We start from the raw sequence: 22,473 nt of genomic DNA on the forward strand, positions 1-22,473 counted from the left end.
TGAACTTCAGCAAGTCTTGACCACGTCTACATGCCTAAATGCATTGAGTTGCTGCCATGTGATTGGCTGATTAGCTATTTGTGTTAACGAGCAATTGAACAGCTGCCAACTGAGGAGAACTCAGACGAGTTTTAGTATCTCCATTCAGTTTATACCGATCAATACTCGTGGAGGAAAACAGATGAATGTAGGTTCAAGCTAATCCAAAGAAAGTCAAACACACATAAATAAAAAACATTTTATTATTAAAGAAGCAGGATGGTTTGTTTCCCTGTATTCTTTACATTATGTGCTGTACAACAAAGAGGACAGGAGGAGGAAGAGGGCAGAGCGAGATTCATCCACGCTCTCTCTTTTTCTTTTACAAGTGTACACGAGGGGGAATAACTGTCAGAAAGCAAGTCAAGTGAAAAATCCAGCACCAATTTTGTTTCATGGACAACAGAAAACCAGCACAGAAAGCAAAACCAGAACGTCAACGCTGTTCCATAACTCGGTGAACCTGCTGCAGAGAGGAAATACTTGAGTCACTTAAACTCTGAGTTTAAGGTCTCAGTCATCCATCAGGAAAAACTGATGTAGTTTACAAACCTGGATAGTGTTAGCTTTTCTATGTCACATGGAGTAAAGCTCACTCTATAACACTACAAACAGCACTCTTCTGTGTAAGAAAATAAACCGAAGAGTAAATATATGTAACCATTACATTCTCTGAACATGGAGGACTATTTACATTTGATAAAGACACATCTGGACTGTTATAGTTCCTGTTGTTTATGCTGTGAGGTTGCTGTGGTTGTGAGGATTGGTTCTTTATCTGATGTGACACTTATCTCATGGAGACGGAAAAGCTCAAACTGTTGATGACACGTCTGCATTTTAGATGAGATTCTGGTCTTTTTAAAGCTGGATCCCACTTTTTGGACGTATTTTAGTGTATAGATATCTAATTTGAACAGACACTTTTGAGATTTCTTCACCAGCATACTCATAAAAAAAGCAGTTGGGTTCATATTTTTAAGCATTTCCACAGTCAAAAGTTCGCACAAGTTCCAAAGGGCTCCAAAACAAACTAGTGCCGTCCTACTTTCTTGGCACCCTTCTGTAAGGGTACCTTTTTAATCCTATAGGGTTTGGGTTAGGCTAGACTGACTGTGGTTCGTTGATTGTCTGATTAGAAAGAACGGCCACTTTAGTCAAACTTTTAGAAGAAACAGAAATATCCTATTGAGCTGTGGAGTGCTGCAGAGATTGAAATGAAAGTTTGAGATGACAAGTGGTGCTGTGCCATTGGAGAAGGAGGCAAATACACAGAATAAACACGGGCAAAAGGAAGCCCTAGGCACCCTATGTTTCTTGCTTTTAATACCAAAAATTGCAGGTGAACTCCTGCAAACTGTCCAAAATGCACAGAAACTTGATCCCACTCAGCTGACAGGAACGGTCAGCTGTGATGTCATCACTTGGCGATGGCTGCTGCTCCTGCCGAACATGAACATTCAGAGCAGCGCTGGATTTGCTCCTCCAGGTCATGACATCATCACAACACAAAGCTTAAAATCTGCTGGTCAGCCCGTCTCTGTGATGTCACAACTGCCCAGTGTGATGTTATACTCTGTGCTCCATTGGCTCGAGGCAAGTCAGATGTTTGACAGCCTTCGCCCTCGGGTGGCGCCCAGTGAGGCACGCAGCCTCGGCTCTCTGGCCCTACAAGGGGAAAAATATACAACAGTGATATAAAAGAGGGGAAAAAAGGTCAGATGAAGCAGTTAAAACTAATCAGTAAATTTAGTGGGGGTGGGAATTGAGGGAGTAGAGGAAGGCAGAGTGATAGCTAGACCCAGGAATGAGGACTGCTCTAACTTCCCTTGCAAAACTGAAGGAGAGGGAGTGAGAGTGACAGTTGGAACCCAGCAAAAGCACTATCCTGTCTTCCCCTGTGAAGACTCCCTTGATGAGCTCTAACCTTTTTCCCTCATAAAATTGAGGAAGTAGAGGGAGGTAGAGCAGTAGGTAGATCCCAGAGTGAGCACTATCATCCCTCGTGAAACTGAGGGAGTAGAGGGTGGTAGGGCAATAGGTAGAGCCCTTCTTCCAGCTTGAAACTGAGGGAATAGAAGGAGGTAGAGTAGCTGGTAGACTACAAGATGAATGCTATCCTATCTTTCCTCATGAAGTTTAGGGAGTAGAGGGAGGTAGAGTGCTAGGTAGAGCCCAGGATGAATACTTTCATATATTCCCAGATTAAATTGAGGGAGCAGAGGGGGGTAGAGCAATAGGTATACTTCAGGATGATTGTTATCCTATCTTCCCTCTTGAAATTGAGGCAGTAGAGGGAGGTGGGGCAATAGGTGGATCCTAAAATGAGCACAATCCTTTCTTCCCTCTGTTAACTGAGGGTGTAGAGGGAGGTAGAGTGGTTGGTAGACTGCAGGATGATCAAGATTCTATCTTCCCTCATGAAATTTAGGGAGTAGAAGGAGGTAGAGCAATAAGTTGATCCCAGAATGAGCCCTATCCTATACTGCCTCTTGAAATTAAGGGAGTAGAGGTAGGTAGAGCAATAGGTAGACTGCAGGATGAGCACAATCTTAAATACCCTAATGAAACTGAAGGAGTAGAAGGTGGTACAGCAATAGGTAGACCTGGCAAGGATGAGCGCTAGCCCAGACCAGAGCACCTCACCCTGTCTGTCTTTCCCTTGCCCTTTTCCTAAGATATATTTCTCTCTTTCTATCCTCTCTTGTGGCATTGTTTCCAAATTGGCTTGAAAAATACTCAGAAACAATATGGGAGAGATATAAACACAAGCATGCCCGAACACAGGGTACTAGCAAGTAGAGCTGTGAAGGCCATGCTGTCTCCTCTCTCTTGAAAGGCTGACATTTAAGCAGTCTTTGTCTATTTCAACCTCTGAACTGCACAGTAGACGTTGAAATATGAGGAAAGCTTTTGTTGGCATCTTAAAAATAATAAAACCATCCATTGTAACCTGCAGGACGGATTTCATTGCCCCCAAGGAGCATAAACAAATGCTTGCCATGGTTGCCTCTTCTTGGTGGATTTGCAAACCAACTACACCCATACCGTCCTCTTCTGTATTGGACAGCATACATACAGAATGTTTGCTCGGTCACTAAACATTTCTAATGTGAGAGCAGAGCAGCACAGGGCACAGGGGGACCTACTGCGCAAAAGTGAGAACACACCTGTAGTGTTCATTAAAGTCCAGCCTGAAGCTGAGGAAACGTAGACTCTCATCCGAACTCTCCATCAGCAACAAGAGGAACTGCTGGACAAGGGTCTGAAGGAAAAAAGAGACAAAAAGAAGCAGAGGAGACGTGAAGGAGAAACGTTAAACAGCAAAATTACCGACAAGAAAGGTCGTTCGCTGAGTTACCTGGTAGAAGTGGGTGAGGAGTCGGAGCTGGGCACGCATCTTTAGTATCGTCGTTTCTTGGAATTCCTGGATCCTCTTTTTCTCCTCTGCCTCCTGCTCGGCTGTCACTCCCCACTCACCCTGAAACATACAATAAGGATGGTTTCACACATTCAAGTCCTATTAAAATAAAGAAAACTTCACTATCTCTCCATCTTACCTCCTCCTCTCTTTGTCTCTTCTTCTCCTCAAACTGCAGTCTGAGGGTGTGTTCCTCCAGAGCCAAGCGGTAGATGGAGTCCTGAGCATTCTGAAACTCGATGATCTGGTCAAAAATCGCCCTCAGCTGGTTCAACAGGGACTGGATGGACAGATGGAGACAGAGGTCAAGTGACTCTTTAAAGAAAAGGATGCAGAAAGGATTGTTGTCTGTTTCTATATGTTACCCTGCTGTTATTGTCCAGCAGACATCTGGAGATGATGGTGTCTAAGAAGACATCGTGGGCAGCGATGATGTGGTCGAGGTCTTGAGCCTGCTTCACTTTGTTCCACAGCTCGTCCCAGGAGCACTCCAGCACCTACGGAAAGTCACACAAAAATATGATTTTTAGTGAGAAACAGTCCAGCCCAGAAGACAAGGGAAGCAGAAGCTTTTTCACTAATTAATAACTTAATATAGAGCTCATGAGTATTCTGCTTGTAAAGGAGATGCTGTTTCTTTGTAGGCTGAAGGATTCAGAGAAACATTTCCAGCATTTTTCTAATAATAAGAAAAGATAAAGTAGCCTATCAGGAGGAGAAACTTCTGATATAATAGGCCCAACTAAACTTGTAATTCTAGTTACAGCTGGTTGCAATAGCTGGGGAAAACATGCTCAATCAGAGTTCTCCCATAACAATGCTTGTTTTTGCCACTGAAAGGTTCGGATAGTTGAACACTGTCACTGCAGTTGCATCACCATCTTCAGTGCCACCAGACTTTAGAAAAAGAAAGTCGCCCATCTTTCCTTCATGATTAACTTGTTTCAGCTGTCATGCAGTGAATGTGTTTCTTTGGTTGTTGCATGAAAACAATCAGGTGTAAGCAGCTGTGAAGCAGCACTGAAAATGTCCTGAAAACATCTAAGTAACTGTTTTTGTCAAAGGAGTCTTGTATCTTTTCAGAGAGCAAAGTAGCAGCTTGTTTCAGGTAAAAAAGAAATCTCGCCTTGACAAAAAGTTCCATCCCTGTAGAATATGAATGTAAAAACAAAAGGCTTTCACAGACTTTGATTTGACTTTTTTGTCCTTAGGTATCCTGTTGAAACCTGGTTGTTTTTGATAAATCTATCCAGTCATTGAGAGTACAAACAAGTTCTGAATATTTTCCTTTAGAATCCATGTTTAAAAATGTTAGATTTTCTCTTCTACTCCAGGACTTGGAACGTTTAAGTGTCTACCTAACAAACTTCTCCTGCCCTCAGCTCTGTTGTCTTAAACCGAGTTAACCTAGCTGTTGATCCTGTAAATCAGAGTCTCTGCTTTTAACAGACACAGCGGTAATTACTACTTCTTTTTTACAGCGTGTTGCTAACAGCACCGCTAATGGTCTGACCTCAAAGGTGATGTAGTACTGCATCTGGTGGATGAAGTGGACCATCTCGGACGCCAGGATGTGACACTGATGCAGCACGCCGGATAACTCTGGAGGAGAATACACAACAGAAGGCTGTAGATTAGAGCTTTTAAAAAGAAAGTTCTGCCCTTAAAAGAAGCCTGAAAAGAACGACTATAGAAACAGATCTTTTGGAACAAAATACAAGTTTAGGTGTTGCATGCCTGACATTTTTCTCTCTTTAAAAAGAAAACACTCAAATGAGAAAATATAAACATCCAAAGCTTTGATAAATTAGACATTTTAGTCATAAAAGCAAAGTGTTCAGAGAAAATTTAAGCACCAAAACTCAGTGAAATGTGTTCTCTCTGCTTGTGTTTGTGTTGTTTTCTGTACCCGGCATTGTTTTGAGCTGCTTGGCGTTGCACATCTGTCCTTTCCAGATGTCAGTCAGCGTGTACTCCATCCTCTTTGCCCTCCACAGGAAGTTAAACACCCGCAGGTAGTGTCCCATACACTCCCTTGTAAACAACTAAAAAAATACACATACTTATGAGCCACTTTCATGCACAGGCAGCTGTTCTGTAGACGTAGAAAAACATGTAAGTAATATTTAAAATGCGTTTATGTTGATACCGTAGCGATCGGCCCGTCGACGTGGTAGTCCAGACTGAAAACATCCCAACCCGTGTCACCTGGAGACACCTGGAGAGGACAGAAGGCAGAAGTTAGAAAGGTGAGGTCATGATGAAGTCACTTAAATATAACGCCCCAAAACTTGACTGTTGTCAACAGATCCAGTGGATCAGCCCTCCCCAGTTGTGATTTATTGATATTGATGCATGTGTGTTTGATCAGTGGCATTGGTGCTAGCATCCTGGCTAACAGTTACATCATTTTGGAGCTGAAAAGTGTGTTTAATTCTGATGTTTGAAGTACTTTTTGTGCAACTTTATAACCCTTTTTTCTGCTCAATTTCGGCATCATTATTCCAACACTTTTAATCAATGCTGTGTAAATTTTGCCCATATGTGACCTTGAATACATTTATGGCCACTATTAAAGGTCACATATTAAGCCCCCTCCCCACCTTTCAGAAAATATGTGCTGAAACAAGCCGTTCTCAGATTTTCCCCTCATGATGTCATTTGAGGAGTTAGCCCCACCCCCAGGTTCAGTTGGCCCTTTCAGCTTGGAAGAAAGTTCCACCCTCTTCTCAGCTGAGGGGAGGATCAGGAGAGCCACATCCATTTACTGAAAGGGGCGGAGTCAGACAACTCAGTAACATTTAAAGTCACAGACCGAGAAACAGCTCGTTCTGTGCAGGGCTGAAACAGAGGGGGTTTCAGACATGAAAAAATCTAATACTGGAGTGTTTTTTCATCAGAAAACTTCACAGATATGTTTGGGGACCTCTGAAACCAATATAAATCTGTCCTTACGGGGTGAAATATGTGACCTTTCACCTATTTTTGACGCATTTAAATGACTTATCACCATTTTTTGGCCAAATTTTGCCATTTTTAACCCATTTTGCTACTTTTTAATCCCATTTTACCAACTTTTCTGCCCATATTTGCTCCTTTTTAATCTTTCCACCACCTTTTCTGTCCATTTGTGCAGCTTTCAAAGTTTTCTCCACTTTGTTTTAAAGGTTTTTTTGTTTTCTTTAGTATTCAGAAAAGCCAAAAACTCAAATGCCCACATCTACGTAAGGACAGCAGACAACTTTTGAGATAAAGAAGACAGTTAAGGTGTGTCTTATACACTGGACAGCCATCATCCCACTCACATAGTCACGCACTTTTAACACATTACCTCTAGGAGGCGTACATCCAGCCTCTTCAGTATCTCTGCATTGTCAAACTGAGCATTTGTGGCTCTAACCGCCGTCTCTAAGATACCGGTCAGGTTGTGTTGGTACAACGTTGTTGCCTGACGAACCAACTCGGGTCTGGGACAGAACAGGAGAAGAGATGTCAGATATTTATTTACGTTTTAGACAGACAAAGTAGCAGATGACTGGAATAAGACAACAAAAAGGTGCCACTAACTTGAGCAGGTCCATGAGGTGTCTGATGAAGTCTCCTTGGCCCAGCAGCAGGTATCTCCTCATGGCCTGCAGGTGCTCCAGCAGCAGGTAGTCTCTGTTCAGGACGTCCAGCAGGTATTTACTGGTGTCTTTGTAGGCGACGTCAATCTTTGCCTGGAATGCCCCCTCCAGGTCAGACAGCAGCTCTGCAGCTGTGGACCAGACATTTAATTTCTTAGGGTGTATTCACACCTGGTTCGTTTGGGGTAGTTGTTCCCACAGTCAGCACCCCCCCTAAAGACCGGTTCGTTTGGACATATGTGAACACAGCAATCACATTTGGATGCGGGACAAAACAAGCGGGTCGAGATCACCAAAATAGGGTGGTCTCGGCTTGCTTCCATTCGAGCCCTGTACCGGTTCCTTTGCAGTGAGAACACAATCACCTCACAAACCGGCACAACTGACTCGTTACTGTTGTACACATTGTCGTCGTGGGGCCAGTAATGCGCCTGGTTGCCAACCGTTCAGTTAAAACGATAGAAGAAGAAGGAGTAGAAGAATCAGCAACAGCAGAAGAAGAAGAGAAGGCGGAAGAACAAGAGATCTATCTGAGCAAAATGAGTCGTGGGCTCCGTGAGGTGGCGCGTCTTCGTTTTAACAAGTGCATCAGCACATTATTTTCCAGATGCAGTCTTGACTGTCAAAAAAAATGCATGTTTTGTTGATTTAGCGAACACTGGTACATTAGCCAGATGATTGCTATAAAAAAAAAAATAGCCACACACGCTGCTGATGCTCCATGGCTGTTGTTTTTCCCTGTGGAAAGCGGTTAAGAACCTGAATGAATGAATTAAGATAAGGAAACTCCCCCACCTTCCGGGTAAGATTTCCGACCAATGAGAGATGAATTGGATCGCTTGTGGCATTTGTTTCCAACTTTGAACCGCAAGAGACTTTTGCTGTGGGAACACAAACGAACCAAGTGACAACTGAAACAAATGTATCGTTTTTACCCCTGAATCAGAACAAAGCAAACGAGCCACAAATGTGAATACACCCTTAGTTTAACTCTTTCAGGTGTTAAAAACAGAGCAGTATAAGTCTAAGAAAGTCAAGCCTAAAAAGAAGAGGCTAAAAATGTTGAGTCAAGACTAAACTGTCCTGCACATGAGACAGAAAAGAGCTCGCCACCCTTCAGCTGTAAAAGCTAAAGATCAAACTAGTCAGGTGAAGTCCAGCAGAATAAATCAATCAGAAAAGCTAAGTATACCTCATTTCTTTTCATGTTTAAAAACAGAAGGACAAGGCTGGTGAGCGGTAAGAGCATCGATCACTGCAAGTCAACAAGCCCCCCGTCAATACAACAGAATCAATACGATGAGTACAGCCTTATTGGCTGATGAGGTCATGACAATAAGACACAAAACAACGAGCAGCAATTACTGATAGCAACCTATCAGGCTTTAACTTTGGCCCTGCTTCCTAGTAGGTAAAAGGGATCCTTCAAGTAGATAACTGGATATACCGAGTCTTTGGGGATTTAAAAAACAAAAAATAAAACAACTGCCTTTTTTTTAACTGCTATTACAAGCCCTAAATACAGTGGTTACTCAGGTAAACATTTAAATCCTGACTTTTAAGACCGTCTTTTGAGTCTGCCTCCTTAAAAAAACAAATAATACCATACTGAGCATATGAATACCGTAGTTCCTCTAATATTGACCGAGAAACTGCGGCCAGGCCCCCTATCACAGCCAGAGTCATGGTCCACACTAACAAATAAGGGCCAACCACAACCTCATTGCTTTGACAGATCCTATCATATATACCTTGCGTAACAGCATATCAAAAACATGCATACTCCTTCACATTATTCACATTTTGGGTATATGTATTATTTGTATGCCTCTTACCGTCTTTGGGTGTATCTGCAGACGTGGACGCTGGTGTGATTTTGCCAGGAGGCGTTCTGTCATGGCAGACCTGGTGCAGGAAGTTGATGGATTTACCGATCAGCAGGACCTAGAGGGATTAGAGATAGAGAGGGAAACTGTTGATATGAGCTAATGCTGGGTAATTTATTTAGTTTGAATTTCAGTTATGATTTAACCTTTCCACGATTGTGTAAAAAAAAAAAAAAAAAAAAAGGTATTTAAAAGCATTTAAGTATTTGTAACAACCAAAAAGCAGTAGTTGAAGCTGTGCTAACTAGACAAGCAACTTTGCAAGCTAGAAAAACTTTTCAACAGAGTTTTGAGGATGTTTGAGGGAAGTAGGTGAGAGTTTTTCTTGTTTAAAAAAGGGGCTTGTCTTTAAAATAAATGGTGCGTTTCCATGTGGAGTGCAGAACAGAAATCTGAGCCTGTACAGATATGCGACAGCGTTGTGGCGTGTTTACCTTTCGTGCCTGGTCCATGGTGATGAAGGAGGGGATCATTGACTTCCTGAGGGAGTATTTATCGTGCCACAGACGATCTGTCTTCACGTTGGGGTCTGATGCTACAAAGAACTGCAGAAAACAAACATTTCCACACATGTTTGATTTCAAGAAACAACCTTTAACATGATGATCACCACCTTATTTAAAGTCTGGATGATGCTGCAGAGTAGCTGCAAGAGAAGTTATAATGCAAAAAACATAAATTCTCCAGCTTCTCATTTCACTTGTGTCTGACATGCAGTACACGATGCTGCTTTCATTAATTACACATGTATTTACAGCTAAACTGATTACAGCATCTACAGGAAAGTCCTCAGCCTGAATTGATTTCAATGAGACTTTTGATGACAGTCAGATCTAAATAGCTCTCTGGACCGAGTTTGCAGTCGATGACGAGGCTTTTATCCTTGGCCACGTTCACTTAAGAGGGCCTGCTACCCTCGCTCTCTAACTGAAGGCTCTGATGTGCTGACACAATAACCATCATCCTTTGAGAGAATCCATCTCCAAAAGGCACCATTTCACAGCCTTGTAGATAGAATAAAGCATTTACAGCAGAGTGTTGTAACCTTAGATGGTGGAACCAACACCAGTAACAGCAGATGTGTCAGAGGTTTGATGTATTAGTTTTGGATAGGGTTTGAATTTCGCTCTATTCCTGAGATCAGCTAAAGGCTGAAATTAATGTTAAAGCCTTATTATGGCTTAAAAAAGCAATGAAGTATGAAGATGAGTTATTACTTTCTGATTTGGGTAACTTCTAGCATTGAACGGCTTTAACGCCATGAAATAAGGAAGTAGTTTCTTGAAGGGTTTGAAGTGCTTTAAAGGGCTTGTGCTAATATGAAAATAGCAATAAGCCCAGTGAAAAATTTAAAAGCTACATGTGGGTTTAGTTGAGGGACGTAGCATACTGTCTCAGTGGCACCCCCTACAAAAATTTGAAAAATTCAGCCCCTGTACCAGGTCCAATGTAGAATTTCAAAATTTGTTACACATATTCATCATAACATGACCTACAAAAAAGTCTCTTGGACCAACTTTGCCAAATCAACAAGAAGTAAGCCATTTCAAATTTTTGTTACAGACAAGAATGGGAAAATGAGGCCATTTCCAGGGTTCCTTCCTGACTTAAAGTTGTACACATATTCATCATAACATGACCTACAAAAAAGTCTTGGACCAACTTTGCCAGATCAACAGGAAGTAAGCCATTTTTAATTTTTGGAAAAAAAAAAAAAAAGAACAATTGGAAAATGAAGCCATTTCCAGGGATTCCTCTATACTTACATTTTCTATGGGGGTCCTCTGATCCTCCTAAAATTGAAGCCTTTTGGATCAGGTTTGCCGAATCAGCAGGAAGTAAGCCATTTTAAATGCTTGTTTGCCCATAACTTCTTTGTCATTGAACAGCTTTAACATCTCGCTTCTGCTCCATAATAAATATCTTTGTGAGTTTTAACAGACTATGTCCCACTCCCTGGATAAATTCCCTCCTGAAAGACCAGATAACTTTGTCTCTGTTTTTTTTAAACTCTGCACTTAAGACCAAAGCAGAGCGACAAAAAAGCTAACCCTCAGACACAAAAATAAATACTGTAGAGAGAAACAGAAGGAGAAGTAAAGGAGAAACATCCGTCTCTGAGCTTTCCATTACACCCCTCTCATCAGTCCTCATTTAAGGAGCTGTCTCGTCTTTCCCTCTTTATTTCTCCCCACTGTCCCGCCTCCTCCTCTGTGCAACGTCCTCTCTGATTGGGGTCAGATATCAGAGCAGTTAAATCAAACAGTAATCAGAAATGAGCGGTAAATTTCTGCTGTGGCTCTGGCTTATTAAAGGGGGAATTCTTACATTTTTAATCTGAGGGTTTAAGTGTTTTTGGTTTTAATGATGAAAAGAAAAATAGCTTCCTATGTGACATCTTCCACACTGATAAAACTGCCCCCTGGTGGGCGGGAAAGCCTTCTTACTGCTTCACACTATAAAGAAGTCGACAGTTTCAGTTGCCATCTACAGATTTTAGCCACATTATCTCTTTTTTTAATAAAAGAAAGTTGTTGATAGTGTTCAAAGGTAGCCGTTACTGTCCTAAGCTCTTTTTGCCTCCGAGTCTAGGTTCTAATCCAGCTGATGGCTCCTTTACTTGCCCTCCTTCTCTCTTATTTTTTTGAGTTAAAAAACACTTAGCTGCTAATTGAAACTACTCTGGACTGTAAGATCTGTGAAGTGTTTACTTCGTGGTAGGTGTCCTCCAGCTCCCCATCGTAGATCCATCGGTACAGGAAGTTGAGGATGGGGTGTGACACCAGGCTGAGGATGTGTTGAATCAGCGCTCTCATCTGAGGATCTCCTGTTTTTGTGTAAGAGTGGACGGCCGAGGCCAGCTCACCTCCTTTACGACCTGAACAACAAAACAGTAAGACACAAACTCTCACAATGACACAAGAAGATGTTTGTTTGTCTGGACAGTAAACGTGTGAAGATTTTCATGCAACCACCTCAAGAGGCTAAGGTTTTAGCACACATTTAGGATGCATATGAATGAAAGTACTACAGTATGTGAATGTTAACAACTGAATTACAGCATCTGGGAAGTTTTGGGGCAAATTAGCAGTTCTTTCTAGTTCTGCTGTTTGAGTCTACCTTGGCAGAAATCGACAAGAGCAGCCAGCATTTTGAGTCGAAATTTGGGGTCATACGTCCAGACGAGGAGCCTCCTGAGAGTCAGAGTGCTCTCTGTGTACACGGTCACACCCTGCTCGTCCTCCACCTGCAGCTAGAACAACACAAATACAACTCAAGTCATTATCTAATTAAGTTCTCCATTTATGCAGTTTGGAAGCAGTTATGTAGGATGCACACCTGTGAGTGCAGGACAGACAGCAGCCTGTAGTACTCCTTCAGCTCCTGGTGGAGCGCTGCACAGAAGCTCTGAGGACAACGAGGCTTGTTAGCTGGTGATTTCATATAACATTTAACTTATTTTCAGGTGGTTTAGTCTGAAGAGGATTCACCTGTCCGACGAGTCCGAAGGCCAGGTCGAGGCTCCGCGTGTCGGTGTACTTTCTGACTTTGTTGTGGAGCCAGCCGAGCTCAGACAGTCTGCTGCAGAGGTCTCTGTGGGGCTTACACACCACCACCTGGTGGGAAACACAAGGTATTGCATGAAAAAGTTCCTTTTCATTTGGTTATATGCGCAATGGTTGTTGGATTGGTTGTTCTGAGTTTAGAGACTGTGTTAGAAGTTAAGAAAAGAATGGTGTGATGATGCAGAAGGGGAGGAGATTTAAGGAGAATAGCAATGCCTCGTATAGTAAACTCTAATGGCACTGATGTGCCAGATCTAGTCATAGCTAATGTTTTTTTTTTTGTTTTTTTTTTACATTTAGTTCAAACTGAGGTGTTTCATCTGGCACCATCATCACAGTTTCAGAAATATCTAAGAAGAATGGAGTCAGATGATACAAACATGACATCTATCACATGAAAGTGACCTCAGGGAGTCTAACAGCAACAGATCTGCATTCATTTCATGTAAAAACTTTAAGGAGCCTTTGAGTCCAGAGAATCTCCTACCATGACAGCAGACTGACCACAGTCTAAGTTTATCCTCTCTGAGGGAGAATGGGACGGTTATATCATATCAATAACAACAGAGAGGAGGAAAAGGAATTGACGGGACAGGGAAAAGAGGAAATCAAGGTCGATGTGGATCAGAGCCAAAGAGCTTCATATTGATCTGTTTAACCTTTGTTTTAGACTCTGATCATCAACAATAAAAATCAGATTATTCAATCTGACTCAACTTTAACTTTACTGCCAAACAGGAAAACTAACTCCCTCACAAGAAGAGGCTTTATTGTGACTTAAATTCCACACTAGAGTCTCTATAGGGAAGGAAAACGCTTCTACTGTAGCGCTGCTGATCAAGATTGTGAAAATGAATTACATTTTTTAACAATCAGTGATTAGAAATCAAATGTGACACATCAGTGCTGGTGTTGAGGTGGGTAAATGAACTTTGAACCCTGGACCATGACTGCTTCATTCACAACTAGCTCTGTAGCTTTAGGTCAGATTTAATGATTAAAGGAAAAACTGCAGTCTCAAACTGATGGTGTAGTCAACTTTAAAGATAATCTAATTTAATTATATTTAGCATCAAAGAAAAGACCTGAAAGAGGTTGAATTTAATCTTTGATGTCCCATCTCTTCAGCCCAGCCTTATTTGACCCTCCTCCTGAGCTGACTGGATCTGCCCTCTCAGTGATGCTGGGTAATGCGTGCTGATCTAATCACTCCGATAAAAACTTTACAGCGCTGCCTGCAGGTTCACCTACCTTGCTGTCTATTTTGTAGCAGTCCTCCTGGGCGTTCATCTTGATGAACTTTCCATCGATTCCCTGGAAGACGTAGAGGAGGTCCCGCACAAGAGCCGCCTCACTCACCTCTCCTGAACCCACAGAGGACAAGAGGACAGAGGATTTAGTCAACAGCAGGAACATTTCAGTGTCTCTAAAGGGGATGTTTAAGTCCTCAGAGTGTTTTAGAACTATTTCAAAACCAAAGATACATTTGTGTAAAACCGCAGAGGACAAAAGGAAACTTCCTGCTCCCTCTGAATGATCTGATGACTTGAGTTCAGAGTGTTTTGGCCTTGACTTTTGTTCAATAATTCTTTAATGTTTTTCTCGTCATCCTGTAGGTCAACAGCATTGACCGTGTTCATGTCACTGACCATCTCTGCGAGGTGCGACCGCTCTGCTAGCTGGGGGTGGAGGTCCGAGCGGCGCTCGAGTGGCGGGCTGAGCCAGAGCGGAGGACGGAGAGGAGCTGACAGGAAGAGTCCACGCCAGACGGGAGCCAAGAGGCTGAGCAGCGGCGGCCGCTGCAGACTGAGGAGGTTGACTAGAAAACACATTAACATCAGCGTGAATACTCACGGTTTGCAGTTCAGAAGTTTGTTCATATTTTATCAAACTCTGACAAAGAATTCAACCACTAGATCACATTTAAACGACTCCTAAAAAGCACATTTTTCCTTAATTTAAGCACCAATGCTGTGTTTCAGTGTTTAAATATAACTAAGACTTTCTCATTTGAGTCTCTTTTTTAGACTAAAAGGTGAGCCCAGACAGCTCAATGGTCATTTGTGTCTGAAGGCTTGCTGCATTATTAAGTAGGATGTTTGGGTAAATGGAGCTTCACGGCCTTCTGATGCCTCATAAAACAGATTTAAGAGCGGCTGAGAGGCGAGTTTATTTTCTGGTGCTAATTGATGCTCTCTTTATTTAGCCTGGGTGGACAATCAGTGGATAAATAACCTTCCTCTCCACCTAGACGCTGAAGTTTAACCGTTTTAACACGGCAGACAGGTGAGAGAGAGTGTCAAACTTAATCTAAGCATTAAGTCCGAGCAGAAAAATTCAGAAAAATGTCTTTAGCAGGTCTTTAAACCTCTACTATCACTCTAGAAAAGGCTGCATTTTTCACTTTTGTTTTGCAATAATTTTGTGTGGGTCCCTGCAACAAATTCATGATTTTTTGTTGGAAAGTTGTTTTTTCTTTTAAATTTTGAAATTCCAAATTTATTTTTCAAAGGGCCTTCAGTGTACTCTGTACAAATTTACTGTCCTAATAAGACATTGATGGACCAAAAACTGCCACTTAAATGAAATTAAAAACTTAGATGCAAATGTCTTATCCAACATTTTTTAGATTAATTCTTTTCAACATCAGTCCTGTCCAAAGGTACCAAATTTTATAAATATATTTTATTATATTTTGATTATAAAATATATAAATAAATAAATATAGAATTATATATTTATATAATGTATACAAATATTTTGGGAATTTTAACCCTTTAAATGCCGGTTGTTATTCATGAAAAAAAAATCACATAAAATGAGTTATTTTCTCAAAAATAAATGGGGATATTTTCAAGCATAGTCTTGGATATATCAAAATAAAAATGATTTTGATGCATTATTGTTTTTGTGTAGTGTAAGTCAGCGGTTCTCAACTGGTCCGGCATCAGGACTCACCACTACCCCCTTATCAGAAATCGCTACCCAAATTTTTTCAAAATTTTCAACTGTTTCAATTTTTTAAAGCAGTTTGGATCTTAAAAAGAACAAAACATGACTGAGCAAAGAGCCAGGGCCACTCCAGAATGTTTAAAAAAATGCATTCAAAAAGTATTTATACATGCATTTCATTTTTACTTCCTCTTCCCTGGACAGCACGCAATTTTAGTAAATTCATGAGGAATTACCTCGTTATCTTGGGAAAACTAGCTTTGTTATCCCAAGAGAATTAGATAAATGAGTGGAAATCTTGAGAAAATTACCATCCACTTAGGACTACCATACATTCTATGACTGGTATAGTAAACAGCAACGTCCACTTACGAAAACTGCTATAAAAAAATGTTTTTTTCTGCTTAAACCTCTAAGTCAACACCAGGCTTGATCAAGTCGAGCAAATGTTCCATTATTGTCATGATTTTAACCCTCTGATGGGGGTAAATGGGACATTTCTGGTCATGAATGGCTTTATAGGGTTTTTAAATCAGACCCTACACAAAAACTAATCATGCACCAAAATCACTTCCGTTGCTAATCTTTGACACAAGCAAGAGTTTAATTTGAAAAACTACCCCAGCTCCCCAACATGTATTTTATTGAAAACAACTCATTTTTGTGTGATTTTCATATAAAACAGTAAAACCATGGAATCAAACTGGCATTTAAAGGGTTAAAATCCAGAAAATAATTCAATATTTGCTAGTTTTTATAAGGACTAAAGTTAGTTGAAAGATTTAAGCCAAAAAAAGTGGAAAAAAATTAATCTGTGAGATTTTTAAAGAAGTTTTTGTAAGTTTATGAATTGCTTAGATGACACAAAAAAAACAATAATGCATCAAAATCAATTAGCTACTAATCTTTGACACATTTGGAAATATTCTGGAAAAAAATCCTACAGCCACCTGACATTTATTTTCATGATTCTCATTCTGTGTGTTTGTTTCCATAAATAACAACCAGGACTTTCTGCAGTCAAACTGGCATTTAAAAAATTAAAATCCCCATACTATTCAAAAATGTGGTCATTTTGGACAGGACTGAAGTCAATGAGAAAATTCAATCTAGAAAATTGGAGAAAAATATTTTCATATAATTTTTAATTCCTGTTTTCCACAGTGGAAATCTTAGTCTATGGATCTCTTCTTAGTCTCGATCTCATGAAAGATACCGGAGCGTTATTATGCAGAGGTTCAAAGATGCTCACCCAAACAGCAGTGACTGCGGCGTCGGTGTGGGTCCGTTCAGGGTGTAGACTCCCAGACTGGAGATGCCGCTGGTGCCCACGCTCCCCGACAGGGCAGCGGTTCTCTCGCTGTAGCCCAGAGCGAGGCTCTGAGGCCGGGTGCAGTAGAACGGGGTAGACAGGGCATCTCTGGGGAGAGGCTGAGCGAAGAGGGCGCCATAGTTCCCCACCTGGGATAGAGACAACGAGAGGACACAGTATCACACTTAAATTTTGTTTTTAAATCTCCTTTATTTCATTAATGTTGTCATATTAGTCTGGTTTCGTTTGTTTTTGCTTGGGTTTTAGTTTGAAAGAAAGCTATCGTATCAAATTTACCCTGCTGGATGGTTTCCGGGGGTCTTCAGAGAGGCTGAGCAGCAGGTAGAGAACAGACCAGCGATTCTTCAGGACACTCTGACAAGCACAAAACATGACAAAAGCATGACCTAAACATCAACACGCCCTGCAGGAGATTCCACAGATTAATATCAGCTTATCTTCATAAACTATTAATGCAGTAACAACCTGTGACTGGAGTTTTCTGTGCAGCTCAGAGAACAGAGCAGCGTCGCCTTCTCTCTTCTGCTTCAGCACTGAAATCAAACAGTCTGTCAGCGGGGATGTTTCAATGTCACAGTCAAGAACAACAGAGCGCCCTTCAAAAACAGACTAATCTAAGCACAACAAGGGGTGGAAAGTCCTGGCAGTCTCTGTGGGATTTTTGAAGGTTTTTATGAATCAAATCAAGCAGACTGAGCTTTCAAGCAACAAAACATCTCCACAAACAGCATCTCTGGTTTGAAGATGAATGAAAAAGGAACTTAAAGAGTGAGGGAGGACACCTGCAGCATAAAGACTTTTATTGTTGCTCTAGTCTACTTCCAACGTTAAAAAGACTCTTTACATGAAAAAAAACTCAAAAATTCCCTTTTAAAGTGCATTTATATAGTATGTTTATTGATGTTACAATCAATCAGGGTCAATATAATTTGGCTTTTTTAGAAAAAAAAAGGGGGCAAGAGAAATCTCTGCACCGCTCCCTTGCAAGAAAATCAAACTATAACTTGTAAATGCAGCTAAAAGCTTCCTTATAGGCATAAAAGTCAAATAAATAAGCCCAGCTAAGATCTGCAAGTTCTGCTGTGACAACCAGGCGATATTTTTCTAAAGATTGGACATAAATAAACCTAATGTCCAGTGACTGCTGCGCTGTTTACGTTTATTCTCTGCATAAAAGCTTGGATCGATGTTTTCCCGCTAATGCTGCAACCTTGGCTACAAGGAAGGACTTACTATTTATGTTGTAGGCAACAGCAGATTTTTAAACTTTGATATGGCTGTAGTAAAATCAAATGACATTGAATTCGTTTTCAGCAGAGCAGAGCAACAAAAATAGAAGTCAAAGACATCAAATATTTAGTATTTTATTGTTTTAAATGACACAAAATGCAGAAAAACTCCTGCATACAGCTTAAATTGCTGTTTGCAGGAGTTCATGATGACTTGGATTTCATCTGCACAGCTGTAACACCATTAGAAGTAACAAAATTCAGGCCTTTTTTGTCCCTGGAGGGCTGGGCATTTGTGTGCATGAAATATGAATGAAAGACAAATAGTCATACGTTCATAGCTGGGGTAAGTTTCAGGTCTCTGTTACAGGATTTAAGTTACCTGTAGGATGACTGTGCTGTTGTTTAGATGGACAGTATTTGTCTCAAAGGTACTCACGTTCTTTCTTGATCTTCTCTGCAACCAGGAACTCGTCCCTTTCGATAGTGGGGGCGTAGTTACTGCCGATGACTCGCACGGCGTACTGGAACTGGTGGGCGACTTCAGCTGGAGAACAAGAATGAGAACAGATCACTTTAAATCACCTAGAACACTTTAAAATATCTGACAGCTGTGACCAGGAGACTGACTGTCCACTTCTGCTGCAATAACTAGAGATTAAGACTGTTTCTAACTAGACACAGGGTAAGACAACATCATTTAACTATAAAACCAATAAAAGGGGGGATGACTATTGAGTGAAACATTTCTAAAGGCTAGTGATGTTGAGTGTCTTTACACAACGTACTGCTGATGAATGTTGTCAAAACAGCAGAAACACATCCCTGCTATCCCTGTATAGCAGTGATACTCAACATGTGGCTCTTTGGTGATGATTTGTGGCTCTTTTATGTCTTAATTTGAAATATTATGCCCCAGAAAACCTGAAAAGGGAAATTTTGACCTCAGAAATCATCCATTGCAAATCAAATTAATCAGTTTGTTTCTAACACTTGGCTTTAATTGTCAACCTTTATTTTCTCTCTGTATATTTCCATTGCCCTTATTTGCAATTGTTTGCCACTTTTATTCCATTTTTACTGTTTTAAGTCTACTTTTGCCACTTCTTTTTGCCACTATTACCCGATTTTTGCCTCATTTTCCCATGTTTTTGACTCTTTTATCCTTCTTTTTGCTATTTTTGCCACTTTCATCTATTTAAGCTGCCTTTTGCCATTAAATGCCACTTTTTCCAATTGTTGCCACTCTTTTCTGCTTTTTGCCCATTTAAAGGTACAGTGTGTAATATTTAGCCTATTAGCATTTAGCAAAACAAGCTTGGTTAAAATGAAACATAACATTTATAAGTAGATTGATCTAAATTAGTGTTGACATCTGATGACAGATTTTTTAAATTTATGTTTTAAATTAACTCAAAATAAGCCTTTTATTCATACATAGGGAGGGTCCCCTCCAAGGAAGCTGCCATCTTGCATTTTTGCATTTTGCCTGTTTCTATGGCACCATAGAAGGAACCAAATAACAGTTAAGCATGTATTGATTTTTAAACTTCACTGGTTCCCACAGTTGTCACCAGAGAAATGAGCATCACACTCCAGAATTGACTGTTAGATGTTGATAGTCCCAATTTTACACACTGTACCTTTAAGTCACTTTTCACTTATTTTTTGTCAGCTTTTTGCCATTTGTTGACCATTTTTGCCACCCTCAACCCATTTTTGTGTCACTTCTCACCCTAATTTTGACACTTTCTGCCCTTTTTGCCACTTGTTCTCCCCATTTTTGTAACTTTCATCCAGTTTTTTGGCATTGTATGCCTCCTTTTCCTTTTTTTGCCCACTTCAACTAATTTTTATTGCCACTTTAACCCATTCTTGCCACTTGTCACCACTTAGATTGTGGCTCTTGCAAAGTTATGTTTAACAATTTGGCTCTTTGGTTGTCCAGAGTTGAGTAACGCTGCTGTATAGTAGCATTATGTGTAAAACAGTGAAGACGGTTTTTATTGCCTTCTCAAAAAAAAAATAAAAACATCCATAGAAGTCTGCAGGATGGACTCTATAGTCTCCACAGAGCGTAAACAAACGTCAGCTCAGTGGTTCTTCTTCTGTATCAGATTGTGTGCATACATTAGTGTGCTCAGGCAAAGCAAGACAGCAGGAGCAATAGAGCCAGACATGAAAACACCCTAGAGTGGGTTCTTTGATTTGGTTAAAAATATGGCTCAAGAAGTGTCTGCCTTTTTTTATACTCTAACCATTAAAATAATGAAGTTTTTATCATTTTATCATGAAAACACATGGTATTTAAGAGTGTCCAAACTATGGCCCGGGGGCCAAATGCGGCCCTTGGCCCATTTTCTAATTGGTCTGCAGCAGAACATGAAGTTCGCGTTTGCTGTAGTGATATTTGATCTCTTTTCTTATTGAATGACGAGTATAGCTTTGTGTTACCTTGGAGGCTCAATAAGAAAACAGAGAAGAAAATAGTTTGTGAAGACGGCACATTATATTGGATACATAAAGTGCCTCTAAATTCTGGTACTGTGACCAAGTGTCATTACTTTTACAGAAAAAGATATTGAGGTATTTTGCCACCTAAAAGCTAAGATAATACCTAGATGTTATTTTTGTCCCTTTTTCCCAGCCCTAGCCACATTTTCCCTATCTATGCTACTTTAAAAGTTGTGGATGTCCATAATAACACCATAAATTTCAGTCCTAGATCACCGGTATGATCAGGCTGTTGTTGTAAAAATGTCTGTCAATCTTTGGATCAGTGTATAGTGGATCCAGATCTGGATTGGGATTATTTTACAGCCGTATTACAAACATTAGGTGTCTTTAATCCCTGGATTAAGACTATAAATCCTCTCAAAGTGACCAATAACATTGAATTATGTTGATATTCTCGCCGTATCTCTGACATGTCTGCATCCAGCCGGGGCCTTCAGCTAGCAGGACATACGGCGTCCCTTCAGCATCCTCCAACAGCATGAGAGCTGCTCGAAACGTTAGCAAGTACAAGGCTAGATGATTGGAAACTCCAGCTGAGTATTTTCAACCAAACTTCAGCTAACAGTCCGCTGTTTTGACGGATGTTTAGCGGGATGAGCAGCATCTAGCCCAGCCCATTGGCTGAGCGCTTTGCAGACCGAACCCCGCTACATGCCGCTAAAACGGAGCTAAAACCAAAACAATGTCGCCTTTCTGTTCCAACACAGTTTAATGTTTGGTAGTCCAAAATCAGGAAGCTGACACTTACTAAGAAATATCTCATTTTGATTCGGCATAAACAGGAGATAACGCCGCTTGAAGCCCGTTAACATCTTAACGGTTTTTATCACATTCCTTCACTGAAACACACTGAATTTAACCGGCGCAGGCAGTGTTTAAAGTGTCTTTATTGTTACATTTGACTTAAATTTGGAGAAAATCATCAGCCGAACCGCCTGTAACACACACACAAATCTACCAGACTACTTAGCTTTATGATTTAAAACATGCAGGGGAAATAAGGTGAAGGTAACCATAAAGTGCTGCTGTTCCGAACGAGCTTTGGTCTGACGTTGAATGAAACGCAGCGCGGAGGATGCTAACGCTAACGGCTGTACCTTCGCTCTTTCCAGTGATCCGGCAGCAGAGGCTCTGGAGAAGCACATTGGGGGATTTCTGATCCAAATTCGCCATTCGGTTAGCCAAACAGCGCCCAATAAATGAAAAAATAAAACAGAATACCACGAACTGCTAACACCGCCGCTTTGAGAAGATGAATCACGAAGCGGGAACGAACGTTGGCGCCACTTCCGGTAGGATTCATACAAAATAAAAGCCTGGAATTTGTCACGGGTTGCATTTCACAGACTGGATGACCGACTTTTACCATCACGATTTATTTATGAAATTTTAGATCAAGAACTAAAAACAATCACTTTTAGATTTATTATACAACTGATGGACAATATGCAGTTTGGAAATACGTTGGGAAGTGGGTGCAGAACTAAAATCAGAATGTTAATTGGCCAGGAATGCTTACTTATTACATAATGGCACTGACTTTGTTAAGCACAAATAAATATTAATTATTAAACAGTAAACAATTTCACTAATGCAAGGTCCCATGTAAGACAACTGCAGCAGTAAGAAGTACAAAAGACGCATTTATAAAATAATAATACTTTACGTATTTATGTAAGAGTTACGTTAAAATATGGAGTACATAGACTTTCAAATTAGTCTAATTAATGACGTTTACATCTACATTTTGTAGACTAGTTACTGATACGATACAATACACTTTATTGTCCCCTTCAGGAAATTTGTCTTGGACTCTTGTACTAGATAATACAGATAATAATTATGCATTTGATATTATTGATATATATCCTTTTTAAACATCGGGTTTTTTTTTTTTCAATTAA

At 40.5% G+C, this 22,473-nt stretch overlaps 1 protein-coding gene across 2 annotated transcripts; it reads right to left on the reverse strand.

Moving 5' to 3' along the window:
* Positions 1 to 224: 224 nt before the first annotated feature.
* tubgcp3 (tubulin, gamma complex associated protein 3) lies at positions 225 to 21,826 on the reverse strand. 2 transcript variants are annotated; one of them, XM_041781410.1, is made up of 23 exons: positions 21,667 to 21,826; positions 18,492 to 18,599; positions 17,289 to 17,356; positions 17,100 to 17,177; positions 16,743 to 16,951; positions 14,188 to 14,357; positions 13,790 to 13,902; positions 12,464 to 12,589; positions 12,312 to 12,380; positions 12,093 to 12,225; positions 11,684 to 11,850; positions 9,407 to 9,517; positions 8,922 to 9,030; positions 7,028 to 7,217; positions 6,792 to 6,927; positions 5,610 to 5,678; positions 5,370 to 5,505; positions 4,974 to 5,062; positions 3,826 to 3,957; positions 3,600 to 3,740; positions 3,401 to 3,520; positions 3,210 to 3,304; positions 225 to 1,707 (listed from the first exon to the last, which is right to left on the reverse strand). In XM_041781410.1, exons 1-23 carry the CDS (start codon positions 21,740 to 21,742, stop codon positions 1,641 to 1,643), a joined length of 2,712 nt encoding a protein of 903 aa, XP_041637344.1. In that variant the 5' UTR covers positions 21,743 to 21,826; the 3' UTR covers positions 225 to 1,640. The 2 variants fall into 2 exon arrangements, with proteins under 2 accessions (XP_041637344.1, XP_041637345.1); XM_041781411.1 differs by lacking the exon at positions 21,667 to 21,826 and adding an exon at positions 20,980 to 21,059.
* Positions 21,827 to 22,473: the final 647 nt, after the last annotated feature.

The sequence above is a fragment of the Cheilinus undulatus genome, linkage group 24 (genome assembly GCF_018320785.1).
Source record: "Cheilinus undulatus linkage group 24, ASM1832078v1, whole genome shotgun sequence".
Lineage (NCBI taxonomy): Eukaryota > Metazoa > Chordata > Actinopteri > Labriformes > Labridae > Cheilinus > Cheilinus undulatus.

What these genes read in the sequence shown, in the direction of transcription:
- tubgcp3 (XM_041781410.1), bottom strand. Translation starts at nt 21,742, where the DNA reads ATGGCGAATTTGGATCAGAAATCCCCCAATGTGCTTCTCCAGAGCCTC. An exon ending in CCTTCGGACTCGTCGGACAG is followed by an intron (nt 12,381 to 12,463) that starts GTGAATCCTCTT and finishes CGTTGTCCTCAG; the next exon opens with AGCTTCTGTGCAGCGCTCCA. An exon ending in CACCTCATGGACCTGCTCAA is followed by an intron (nt 6,928 to 7,027) that starts GTTAGTGGCACC and finishes GTTCTGTCCCAG; the next exon opens with ACCCGAGTTGGTTCGTCAGG.